This window comes from Montipora foliosa, chromosome 14 (genome assembly GCF_036669935.1).
Source record: "Montipora foliosa isolate CH-2021 chromosome 14, ASM3666993v2, whole genome shotgun sequence".
In the NCBI taxonomy this organism is placed as follows: domain Eukaryota; kingdom Metazoa; phylum Cnidaria; class Anthozoa; order Scleractinia; family Acroporidae; genus Montipora; species Montipora foliosa.
The window spans coordinates 14,557,848-14,570,347 of NC_090882.1; the positions used below are offsets into that span (position 1 = coordinate 14,557,848).

The window sequence follows — 12,500 nt, forward strand, 5'->3', positions numbered from 1 at the left end:
TGCGTCCGTTTGCACAGAGTCAACATACCTAGGCTGAGAGTGAGTCAAGAATGTTTTTATTCTGATTATATTATTTGCTTTTGTTGTTGTTGTTGTTGTTGTTTTTTGTGAGTAGTATAAATAAAGGTAAAAGAAATGCAAAACCAGAAGTCCAACAGGACAATTAAGTCAAATACTTACGGACGCTTTTCAAAATTAACGATGTGGTTTTCTTATGACCTCTCTTTTTGCATTATACACTGAAGAAAAACTCAGTTTTTAATAGAACTTAGTGAACACACAACTTTAAGAACGTTATCAGGCTCAAATGGGAAAAAAATGAACTTTCATCCTCAGCCTCAAAATTAGACGTCCTTATAAAAAAAGTGTACTTTTTTTCCCAGAACACTGGCATTGTTCCTAATAAACTGAATCAACCTATTATGTATTGACCAAATAGTCTAACCGCTCATTGTTGTATCCAATTCAAGTCCATTCTTTGTGTATTGTATTTTCATTATAATGTAGCATTAACATTTATTTGATATGGAAATACCTGGAACAAAACGTTTTATTACCAAAGGGTACAACATTGACTTAGCCGATTTGGTCTATACAGAAAAGTCATCTTATCATAAATACTACCACCGTTGCGGTACACAAATGGAACCAGAGGATTCTTTATTAGAATAGTGTGAATGCCTAGTAAATTAACCAATTAATTTTCACTCACGGGATCCTTATAATATGTGACATTTGATTTTCAACTGTCAATCAACATTCCTTCGTTCTGTGGATGTTCTGTGTCGCAAAATAAAAATTAGACCAATCGACCCAAAAAGAAAGTGAAGTATAATGAATCAGTGATGCTTCAAATAAAATTTATAAACTGAAAAATTGTGTACCAACACACCCATTTCGTTGTTTGATAAACGCCGACTTGGCAGCTTATTCCTAGCATCTAGAGATTGATCGTGTTAGGCCAGAGAAAGTGAAATAGCTCTCTTTTAAGAGACTCATTTTTCCCTTGCATCAGAGGTGTCTAGAAGCTTGGACGATGAAGACGAAGACCCAGATGAACTGGGATCGGATGAAGATGACAATCGAAATCTCGATTCAAGGACGGTGCCTACCACGTTAATATCGCAAACACAAGTGGGAAAAGATGAACGAAGAACCCATCAGTTAAAAGCGAATCTCCGTTCGCAGGTGTTGAGCAGTTCACCAAACAAGAAAATAAGTAAGAAATTTGCCAAGCGGAAAGATATCTCTAGGTCGGCAAAAGGTGTTTTATTGTCGTCAATAACATCATTTCCGAAACACAGCACCAAATCACACACACAGCCTCTGAACATGAAAGGTCACTTGACCTCTGAATTATCCAAGCCAACGGGGGATACTAGACACGATAAAACAGCATCAAAGGCTCGCAAAGGCCGTTATTCCCATGATGTCTCCGCAAAAACGAAATTACATTCAACAAAAAGAGATGAAAACACGTTGAATCACTCAGACGATATATACAAAGGATCCCAGAGGGTGATGTCCTCTAAAGCCAACGCCAAAATGAAAGTCGTACGGCCACAAATAAGAAAGACTGTCAATGGCCTGAGACAGGGGTCTCGCACAATTCGTGCTAGGACAAAAGATAAGCCCGTAAACAATAATGTTTTTATCACAACACGCAAGGGATCTAAAGACTTCACAGATAGCAAAGTGCGCCAAAAGGGTAATTCAAAAAATTCGGATCACCTACCCACAAAGAAGGGATCTTCTCGCCGTTTTTCAGGACTGAGGATGAAGGAAGATCTTTCTAAAAATGTCGAGAGTTATGAAGGTCATAAAGAGCTCAGCAGAGACATCGATTTTAGTGGAGACAGTCATTTCAGTGGAAAGTCACATCCAAGGGAAATCTTCCGAGGTGCAGGGGCTGAGGATGAAGGGTCCAGTGAAGACAATGAAAAAGTATTAAGCGGGCATGAAGAAATAAGTGGAGAAAGTGATGTTTGGAGTGGGGGAGACAAGGATTTTAGTGGAGATGGGAATGGGGAGAGTGGATATCCCAGCGGTGACTTTCATAGCCAAGATAAAGTAAATGCGATTCTTTGGCAATCCAAAAGGCCTAATAGCCACAGAGCAGCACAAAACAAAATGAGAAAGAAAGTTGTTCACGTGAGCTCTCAAGGTTTGGATTTTGAGGATAGTAAGAGACGCAAAGTGGAGAAAGGCAGAGGGCAAAACAATGCTTCTGCATTGGAAAATAAACAGATAGAAAGTAATTCAATAAAGACTGATCTTGTTGAAGATCTGGATAATCTAGGTAATGACAAGGATGACAATAAAGTGGCATTGAAAAAGACTGTAAAGTTGTCCAAGAACGCTGCTATTGCTGATACGGCGAAGCAACGAGAAAAGATTGGGAACATTCAAAGTACTATGGGAAATATAGAAAGAGATAAAATAGATCTTGCTAAGGATTTAAATGATCTTGGTTCAGATGTCAATAACAGTGAGATAGCAGCAAAAAAGGCTGCCTTCTTGCCTCAAACAGTTAGCCTCTCCAATTCAGAAAAGCGTCACAAAGGGACTCTTACCGATGACGAAAAAAGCGCGAGGAAAAGTAAAACTACAGGATACAATCTTAAGAAAAATATGGTGGATAGTGATTGGTCATTTGGCAACAGGACGTCATTGATTTCAAGTAAAGTAGTGGGTCTGCCTCAGACAAGTAACACCGCAAACTCAAGAAAGCGGGACAAGAACGTACAAGAAAAACACCCGAAATTCGTAATCAAAAAGACTAACACGGCGAATTTCAAAGAAAATCCCGTTGTCTTTGGATCGGATAAACACTCTAAAAGGACGCCGTCGTCAAAAGGCGTGCGATTGACCGGAAAGTACAACGTTTTAAAGGCAGTCAAACGTGAGAGAAAGACGAAAAAGGAAGATGAACAATCGATAACAAAAGGTAAGACAGACGAAATCACTCATGTTGATGATCCAGATGAACTTGGATCCGATGGTGACGATACAGTTATAAGAAACGTCGGAGAACACGTCATAAATACTTCTTCAAGAAAAGATATGAATTTGCCTCGTAAAGCAAGCAACTTTAACTCCGGTATTTTAAAGGAAACAAGGCCAATCCAGAAGCAAGGAAAGAAATACAATACGTCCACGAGAGAAGGAAATGTAACTGGAAAAGTAGACCTTGCAAAGGATTTGGCTGAGCTAGGGACAGATGGTAGTGACAACGAACGAATGAAAGATGAACTCAAAAAAGTAAAATCAGGAAAACATGTGGATTTCTCCCCAAAAAATGGCCGTGAGAAATCGTCGAGGCGAAACGACGTAAGTGATGCACACAATTTACATCTAAAGCTTAGGGCAAGTAATGTAAACACACCAATGATCAAAAGCAGTTTCAAGCCCCTAAAGGAGTCTCAACCGTCAAAGGGTGGTGTTAAAGCAAATGCAACCGCAACTCTTAGTTTGTCGTCGTTGAGAGATGTCCTATACAATACAACCATTAAGGAGGGTCCAGGACATCATTCCAACGTGAGAAAGCAGGCTAAGCAACTTGTTGACATGAATGAGGTCACAAAAAATAAAACTGCAGAGGAAAATCACTCAAAGACACATGCCAAGACCATATTGAACGAAACTGCACATCGTGTTCAAACAATTTCAAATAAGATATTGGCGATAAATGCAAAATCAAAAAATGGGGAAAAAGAACTTCCTGCAAGTTCAGGAGTGAAGCACAAAGTTACTAAAACAGAAACCAAAATTATTTTGCCTCTGGAACCTAGGAATAAAAGCAGCAACAGCTTAAAAAACCAAATATTAAATACGGCGAAGTTCCATGAGATAGCAGGCCAGTCCAAAAAATTTCTTAATGCCCATGGAAAGTATGAGATAGCAGGCCAGTCCAAAAAATCTCTTAATGTCAATGGAAAGAAAAAGCATAGAAAGGATGGAACTTTGTTCCCAGAAATAAGTGGTCATGAGTCTGTGAACCGTGTGAGGTCTTCCAAGAGAACGAAGAAAAAGTCTTCTAAATTGCAGTCGACACTTGACGGGATAGATGATCTTATGAAGTATGCTCATCGCAAAGAGGATCTCAGGAAACATAGGCCGAAAGGAGGAAATCACCACCAACAAGGAGCGCGTTTTCTTGTTAATTCAACGAGATTAGATGTGTTTGAAAAACTCCACTCTTCACATGGGAACAAATCACACTTGCAAGAATCTTCTCCTGCGTCGTTTCAGAAGAAAGTCAAACACTTCCAGACAACACAACGCTCCAGTTGGCGTTCTACGTTCCGCACAACTGAACGTGAAGTTGCTTTGAAAAAGAGAAAATCCACACCTCATCACGTAATGTTTGTACCGATCGTCCAAAATACTAATGGTAATGTAGGAAGTGCTCCTTTAAGAAAAACCAATGCACCAAACGATACCGTTCTTTCAGTCAAACAACACGATAAAGGGAAGCGTCTGATGGCAAAAAACGTATTCTTATCACATTTTCATAAAGATGGCAACCGCACGGACAGTGTGGAGCTTTCAATGAAATCTGGTGGAAGGCGCCACAGAGGGAAACATATTGATTCTATAGACGTTGAAGATTTAGGCGACGCTGATTTTGATATAATGATGTCAAACGATATTCCACCCAAAGATCTCCCGAAAAACATAAAGATGAAATTAAAGGAAGATAAGAACAGCGATAAAGAGGGCAAAGATCGACGAGCAAAGTATAAAGGCGGTGAAATGGATACGGAGACAGAAACGAGATACCAACAAGAGAAGGATGGTGAAGGTTCAAAGAAAAAGTCAAAACCTTCTCACAAAGTCAAAGGAAAGAAAGTGAGTGAGCATTACCATGACCATCGTAAAAGTGAGCATTTTGGAGATGACAGTGATGAAAACCATTCAACGAACGAGGAGGAAGAGGGAAGCAAACGTAAGACCCAGAAGTCGCGTAATAACAATAAAGGTGGTAGATCAAAGTATAGAGCTCGGAATGGCATGGTGGAAAGACACCAAGGCAAGAAACACAAGCACAAAAAAACCAGAATCTTGAAAAAAGGTGGAAATGGTGCTGATGAAAGGAACAATGCCAAGCGTGTAAGACACAGGAACAAACACCATGATGAGGTCGGAAACAATAAACATCATCATAAAACACGTTTAAAGACATATAATAGTAATAAATGGGTTGGAAAGGTTATTCCTGGAAAAGTGAAAGCCACTTATGAAGGGGAAGGGTACAAAGGACGAGGCATGCATAAAACCAGGAAGAAAAAGAAGAAAGAGCAGGAAACTCGCCGGAAACGGAAACACCATGTGAAAGGACAGGCAAAACGAAAGGATGACATTCAGGAAAAGGATGCCGCGAAGACTCACAGTCGTTCTCATCACAAACATTTTGGCCCCGAGGATGATAACAAGAAGAAAGAAAAGCATTCAAGGCACCATAAGCAAACGCTGGAAGAGGACGAAAACGAAAAGGGCGAAGAGCAAGAGAGAAGCGAGGAGAGAGAAGACAAAAGAACTGATTCAAACTACAAAGTGGCAAAAACTCATAATCATGGATCGCACGAGGATTTTGGTGGAGAGGACGATTACATCAGCAATGCAAAGCACTCTAGACACCAAAAACGCAAAGAGGAAAGCGAGAAGAAACCATCTGAAACCTTTGAAACTTCCACAGATGGAGACAAGGAGGAGACGCAAGAACGTGCTGAGAAACGAACCGACGTCATGGACTACAAATTGACCGAAACTGGTAGGAAACGATTTCACAGACAATTTTACCAAAAGAGTAGTAATGGAAACGAAGGAAAGCATGGGTACCACAGGAATAGGAAAGGTAGGAAAACACAAACGTTCAAAAACGAAGACAAAGAAAAAAAGCCAGCCCTAGATGCAGTGAAGAGCACTGAGGTCAACTACGAAGTGGAAACTGGAAGACACAGAATTTTTCATGATGACGACGAGAAACCTCATTATGACGAACACGAACAACGCCACGAAAAGGAAAAGACACACAAGTATTATGAAAGTAACGATGACCGTGTGAAGTCTTTTAAAAGTGGAAATGATGACAGAGATTATGCTCGCGATGAAAGCAAAGGATTTGACGATAATGAGAGAATACCTGAAGAGGACGCCAGCGACGAGAAAAAGGAACGGCCGAATGAGAAACGAAAGGAGAGTAGAGTTGTTTTGGGTCAAGATTCTGAGAGCGAAGATGATGACAATGAGGACAAACCAACAGAACGAAGTGAAACACGTCATCATCGGCAAAGACACGAGTATCACCGAGAGGAAAATGGCAGAAACGAAGGCAGGATAGAGATTTCAGACGATCACAGGGGCGATTACTCCCAGCTTCGTCATAAGTCTACCTATCATCATCGATATCACCATCGAAGAGATTCAAAGTTAAGCCATATGCATCATCACGAATCGTATATGGAATCTAAGGAATCTGACCAAGACAGTAATGAAATGATTCACGACAAGAGGAGAAACTTTAAAAAATCAGCTTTTATTTATCAGAGGAAAGAAGACGAGGAACAAAGATCAAGTCCTCAACATCATAATAGTGCGAGGAACAGAGAAGAGCACCATAAACGCCGAGAAAAGAGTGAGAATTTAGATTATCACAGAGAGGACAATGAAAACGAATTTCGTGCCAGTGAGCGTCAACGGTATTCCGACTATCAGCATCGCCATCACAATTATGAACCTCGCATGGAGAACGACAAAAATGAAGAGAAATTTGAAGGACGTCATGACGCAGGCATCGTCGAGCATCACCGCGAGATGAAATATGAAGAGAGGGAACACTTTCGAAAACATCACAAAATACAGGAAGACGCACCAAGCGAGGAATCGCGTCAATATGATGCAGAACCGTCCCGACGACATCACAGAATAAAAGAAAAGACTCCAACGGAGGAATCCGAGGATGATGACAGAGATTTTACAAAGGAAAAGGAGGCTTATCCCGTAGATGAAGACTCTCGTGATGATGACCAAGACAGATGGAAATTTTCTGAAAATCGTGGTCGGGACTCTCAAGACAGTTCGCAGACAAAACAACGTCACCATTACGATCATGACTTCTTTGGAGACCACAGTACCCCCAATCTTTTTGAGCGGCATCCAAAGTATGGGAAACATCGCAAATTTAGCTCAAAGTACAAGGATCAGGAAGCATGGAAGCATCGCCAAGATTTTCACGAAGAAGGGCACGATTATGATGATTCGGGGGGCTTCTTCGATGCATCGTCGTCAAATCACGATGAAGACTCTAACAGTGATAGATTTTATGGCGGAGAAGGAAATCACAAGAGGAAGAAGAAGAAGTATCGAAAAAAGCATTGGAAACACAAGCACCGCAACGATCGTCAAAGCTCTGAGTATTGGAACTATGGTAGCCAGAATCCCTACTACTATCGTTATAGATACCACAAGTCCAGACCTCGGTATGACAATCGCTTACCACAGCCTCCCCCTGATTTTGGCTGGCAAACAAAGCACAAGAGCTATGATCGATGGGTACCGACCTCTAGAGACTGGTACCATGGCATTCAAGACTGGGAGCAAAAGCCTTGGGGGCACAGTCCTAACTGGCAACGATTTAAAGAGAACAGGCCCACTCGATACCCGTGGGCTAAGTATTACAACCAGAACGAAAACAGCAACATTGATAGCAGAGATTCGATTCAACCTCGTCCTCCATCATATTTTAAAGACCCACTGAGATATTTTCGGCCAACAAGTCCCAGTTCGCGACAGCCCAGCCCCTCATGGGGTAGCTTTGGTGGGACCAACTGGCGTCCATTTAAGAATTCAGGCCTTGGAAAGCAGTACTGGGACTGGATCCAGCGTACGATGTCCCTCCCGGTGCCCAGCAATAAAAGCGACTCCAATTCACTGCTATCGCCATTTAAAATTCAGCGTCGGCCGCAGTCAGATGTCTCCCTGCCGTGGGGCCAAATGCAGTCCACAGGCGCGCAGACATTATTTGCCCCTCCCTCTTCTTTACTGGGTATATCTGACGTTGGTAATAAAACAAGATTTCACCCAACGGTTCGGCGACAATATCCAGCTACTCCGCCGTCTTCAGTTTTAAGTCCAACCAATATTACCCTAATCACAAACATTATGAACAAGTTGAGCACGCCGCCTCCTGCTTCAAGAGACCAACATGAAAACATTAATCCTCTAGCTGCTAAGAACAAATCAACCGTACTTCCGAAGATAAATTTAACAAGCAGTGATCAGGAACAAGACAGAAATCGCCTGAATGGCTTTTTTAAGGAAGAAGGCGCAGGAAAGAAATCAGTCATTGTACGACCAGCAAACAGCAGTCAAGTGCTGTCAGAGAAGAATTCCTCCTTAGGTAAATACAAAATTTGTTACGTTGATAGATAAAAAGGATGATGATGATGATAAGATTTGACAAATTCGTAGAAAGACTAGTGCTCCTAGCAGGATATTTGCCAGAGAACCAGGTCATTGATTCATGTTCTGGTGCTTATTGTTTTATAAATGAAATGTCAAATGATTGCACTCGGATATCATTCCGAATGTACACACATCATCGTCACCATCTCATTCGCAATAATTAGCACCTTTTCAATTCACAAAGACGCATTGAAGTGCAAGATTCTCCAAATGCACCATGTCAACGACAGGTACTTTTAAAAAATACTTTTACCATGTAATTGCCATCAAGGATTGCTTGAGGTGTGTAGCAGTGAACAAAAGCTAACAAAATAATGCTATGTACGAAAAGAAAGTGATAAGCCAAAATGAGAGAGAAGGGGAAAGCAGACAATATGAGAAGAAAAAAAATATCTCTCGAGATAAGATATGTTTAGAGCATACATTAAGTAAAAGAATTTTGAATTGCATTTATTGACTGTTAATCAAGAAAGGTATATAAAAGCCTTTTAATTTTCAACATTCACGTACTTAGTTTCACGAATCTTCAAATGCAAGTGACGCCATTTTCGTTAAAAAATTCATTTCCATTTCTCCTTCTAATGTTAGAAAAAGAGATGTTGAAGAAGTCTTAATTCCAGGATGTGTATTTGTGAATTTTTTTTCAGTTTTATTCGGAAAATCGAACAGATGAGAAAAAATATTGCTGGTTATGCAAACTGATATTATTTTTCATCAACGTACGACGATCAGTGCATTTTCCTCCTGACAATCTAAGCGTTTTTATACCTTTTTAGCAAATCCTCCACAGAATGTTCAACGAAACTCACTCTTAAACACCACAATGTCGCCACAGACTACCAAAGCGACAACTTTAACCACGGCAGGCCATACATCCTCGGTGCAAAATGTTACCAAAGGCAGTCAACAAGCGAAGTCGACAACGCCATCCCCCACCCATTCCAGCCCGTCTCCTGCGACGACTCCTTCAGTACCCAGATTCGGGGACGAATCTCAAACTGACGACGTTTCAGGTATAGTTAATGAAATGCGCCGCTGTACCATTCTTCATGGTCAGTTTGAATAGTTCTTTTTTCTTTTTCTTTTTTTCGAGCTGGCAGTACCGCGGCACGAATCAAACTTGCGTTTTGACACCTTACTAAAAGGGGCTATGTCAAGGCAGTCCAGTTGACTTTGTGCAGTTTTAATACTCGCTATGCAACTTAGCGTTAACCCAGAAATTTAAGCAACACAACTTAAAGGTTCTCGACAAATGTCCACCTAGTATACATAATTTAAGTCACAAACAACGGAGAGAAACTTTGACTGAAAAACTGTTAGGCTGCTAAACAGTTTTCAAAAACCCCAACAGCAGTCCCTTTAAAGGCATGGGCAAAGGGTTTCAACATTTACTTCTACATTCGTTCGATTTTGTTGAACAGCGATGTCAAAACCGTTTGCCACCGCCTTTCAACCGCGTTGAAACATGTTGAATAGAAGCTGAAACCGTTAGCCCCCCAGCGGTCAACATCGTTCAACAGAGTTCAAAAAAATCGAACGGTTGTCGAAGCAGATGTTGTAGCCGTATGCCCAGGCTTTTATGTTCTTCAGTTTCGGCCATCCCTGTCTCCTTTTGTATTTGCTGTTTTAATTTACAGTTGTGTAAATATAAATATAAGTGATCATCGTAGTTGATGAAGCAACTATTATCTGAGCTATCATGCCTTCTGGGAGCTGGTTACTTGCAAGTTCCTAATGTATTCCGTAATTGATGGTTTGCATCTTACATAACCGAGGCCATGTTGGTGTGCACTGAGAATAATGCAGTAAAATGTTTTTCTTGGGAATTTGGCCAGTTTCTATTGTTTTCTACACCAGCATGGCCGTCTCATCACGTGGATACAAACCAAGAATAGGTGAATGTGCGTCTGCGATAGATAATATATGAAATCTCCATACATCTGAAGTAAGATTATGTAATTCTAAGTGAAAGCTGTCCCATTCAAACCTGGATTATTTTCAGGCTTCTTGCGCAACACTGCACAAGTTGCTTCATTAACTGAAATCGTGGCCAATTTTACTTAAATATAATATGTCTTCTTAGAAACAGGAAAAAAGCATCGAAAACACCGGGCTCCAGTATGCGTCGCGGGAAAGACAACAGATGACCTCACTCTGCGTCTAGGGAAAAGAGCTGGAAATTTCACAAATATCGGGGATGTAGGTGACTTCGGGATGTGTATCAAACGATGCTGTCAGAAGCCAAATTGTGACGTGGCGTTCAAATCAACCGAGACTTGCTTCCTCGTCAGTTGTTTCAGTGTGGAGTCGTGCCAGACCTCTCCAGCTCTTGATGACATCTTTAGCCCCCAGATGTCGTTCGTTAAAAGACACTCACAAGACAGTGACGACGGTCGGTGGACCTTTTCTTCCGTTAAAATTTTCCGTACTTTTATTTGTAACTAAATCACACTTGCATAACAGTCACTCTAGTCTATGTGAGTGATAGATTTTTCATTACGCATGGAATTGGCTGAGGCATCGTCGCTGAAGAGTAGGTGACGAGAGGGGAAAACTAGACTAGCCTATTCCTTCCTATAAATTAGAGAAAGAAAGCAATGAAGCCACGTGTTTATAAAAGGCATTTGCTTTGTGCTATTATATTACATATCAATGTAAGATCTCAGCAAACTTTAAAACGAGGCCTGGAACCCATTTCTCGAAAAATCCAGGTAACTCCGAAAAGCCATATACGTAATTACTGTCGGCTTGTTTTGACAAGCCGGTCTTTTAACATGTTTTCAAGGTAACAATGGCAAATGATCGTGACGTTTGATGACTTAAAATCAAATCACTCCGTTTTAAAGATACAGAGGGAATTGTGACACCCCCCAAAGAGACTAAGAACCTCGTGTTTACGTGACATACACTTTATTCCAAAATAGCAGCCATTTTAGTATTCTTTTGTTTCCTTGAAAATTGGCTCTTTTGGCCTAGCTTTGAAACGTAAAATTCACAAGCATATTTAATCTTGAATGAAGCCAAAAAGGCCAATTTGCAATGAAGCAAAATATTACTGAAGTGGGGCCATTTTGGAATAAGGTGTATAGTGGGCGTTTTTTAAAATCTCTTTTTGTGATGTCCGCCACACAACACATGCACAGGAGCTCATCAAGGGGAGCTTCCATCTCCCATACTTGGCCTGGAAGTCAACTTTTTCCCGAGTAGATTTATTTTTATAAAATAATTAGGATAGGTCCCGCACTCTCATTGGTCAATAGCTGTGTTTAGACGAGAGGTTAGAAACACGGCTGTGACATCACACGACTTTTGATTGGTTATGTAGTCAGACGCGCGTTTTGATTGGCCGGTAGGAAATATGAGCATGTATCAAGAAAATTTGTTTCAATCAAGACGTAAAAAAAAACAGCATTTTCCTTCATTTGTCGAATTATCTTGGAGAAATATTTTATAAAAGCAATAGAGGACTTCCAACTCCCCCGAGTGTTTAGATGAAGCTATGGAAACACGGAAAATGTCCTCTATTGCTTAAATAGAACGCCTCCCGTGGGAGATTCAGCGCGCACACTGTTGCAAAAGCCAATCAAAACAGAGCTATCTCAGCGTCAAGGGGAATATGATACTTTTCGGGGAAAAAACCTGTTCCTAAAAATAACTTTACTCGGGTTGACTCAATGAATTCGTGAAGAGAGAGGCTCCGCCTATTGAGCTCCTGGCATGCGTATTTTTCCCGCTTTTGGGAACAAAAGACATTTCTTGGCGTTTACTTTGCGATATTTGGTTAAATTTTCTTAATTTTTTTGGGAACATTTTAATAGTCCGGCTTACTTTTTAATGACAGTGATATTTTGAACAATCTATCGACTGGTTCCCAGCAATTCTTCAAATTTCGGAACAGCGCCGTCATATCTCGTTGCCGTCTTTTGTCTCTTTACAGAAATTCGAGGGCCAGACGGAAACAACGAATGGAACGACAAGATCTCCCCTTCAGGTGATGTAACGTTTAATTAGAATCAAAGTAAATTCCACAAATA

At 40.8% G+C, this 12,500-nt stretch overlaps 1 protein-coding gene across 1 annotated transcript in view; it reads left to right on the plus strand.

The window, feature by feature from the left end:
* The window catches only part of LOC137985329 (uncharacterized), a 40,928-nt gene that overhangs the window by 4,800 nt on the left and 23,628 nt on the right, over positions 1 to 12,500 (plus strand). The window contains exons 3-6 of the mRNA XM_068832916.1: positions 1,016 to 8,401; positions 9,243 to 9,479; positions 10,550 to 10,858; positions 12,404 to 12,457. Coding sequence (XP_068689017.1) covers positions 1,016 to 8,401; positions 9,243 to 9,479; positions 10,550 to 10,858; positions 12,404 to 12,457 — 7,986 coding nt within the window. The remainder of the gene's footprint in view (positions 1 to 1,015; positions 8,402 to 9,242; positions 9,480 to 10,549; positions 10,859 to 12,403; positions 12,458 to 12,500) is intronic.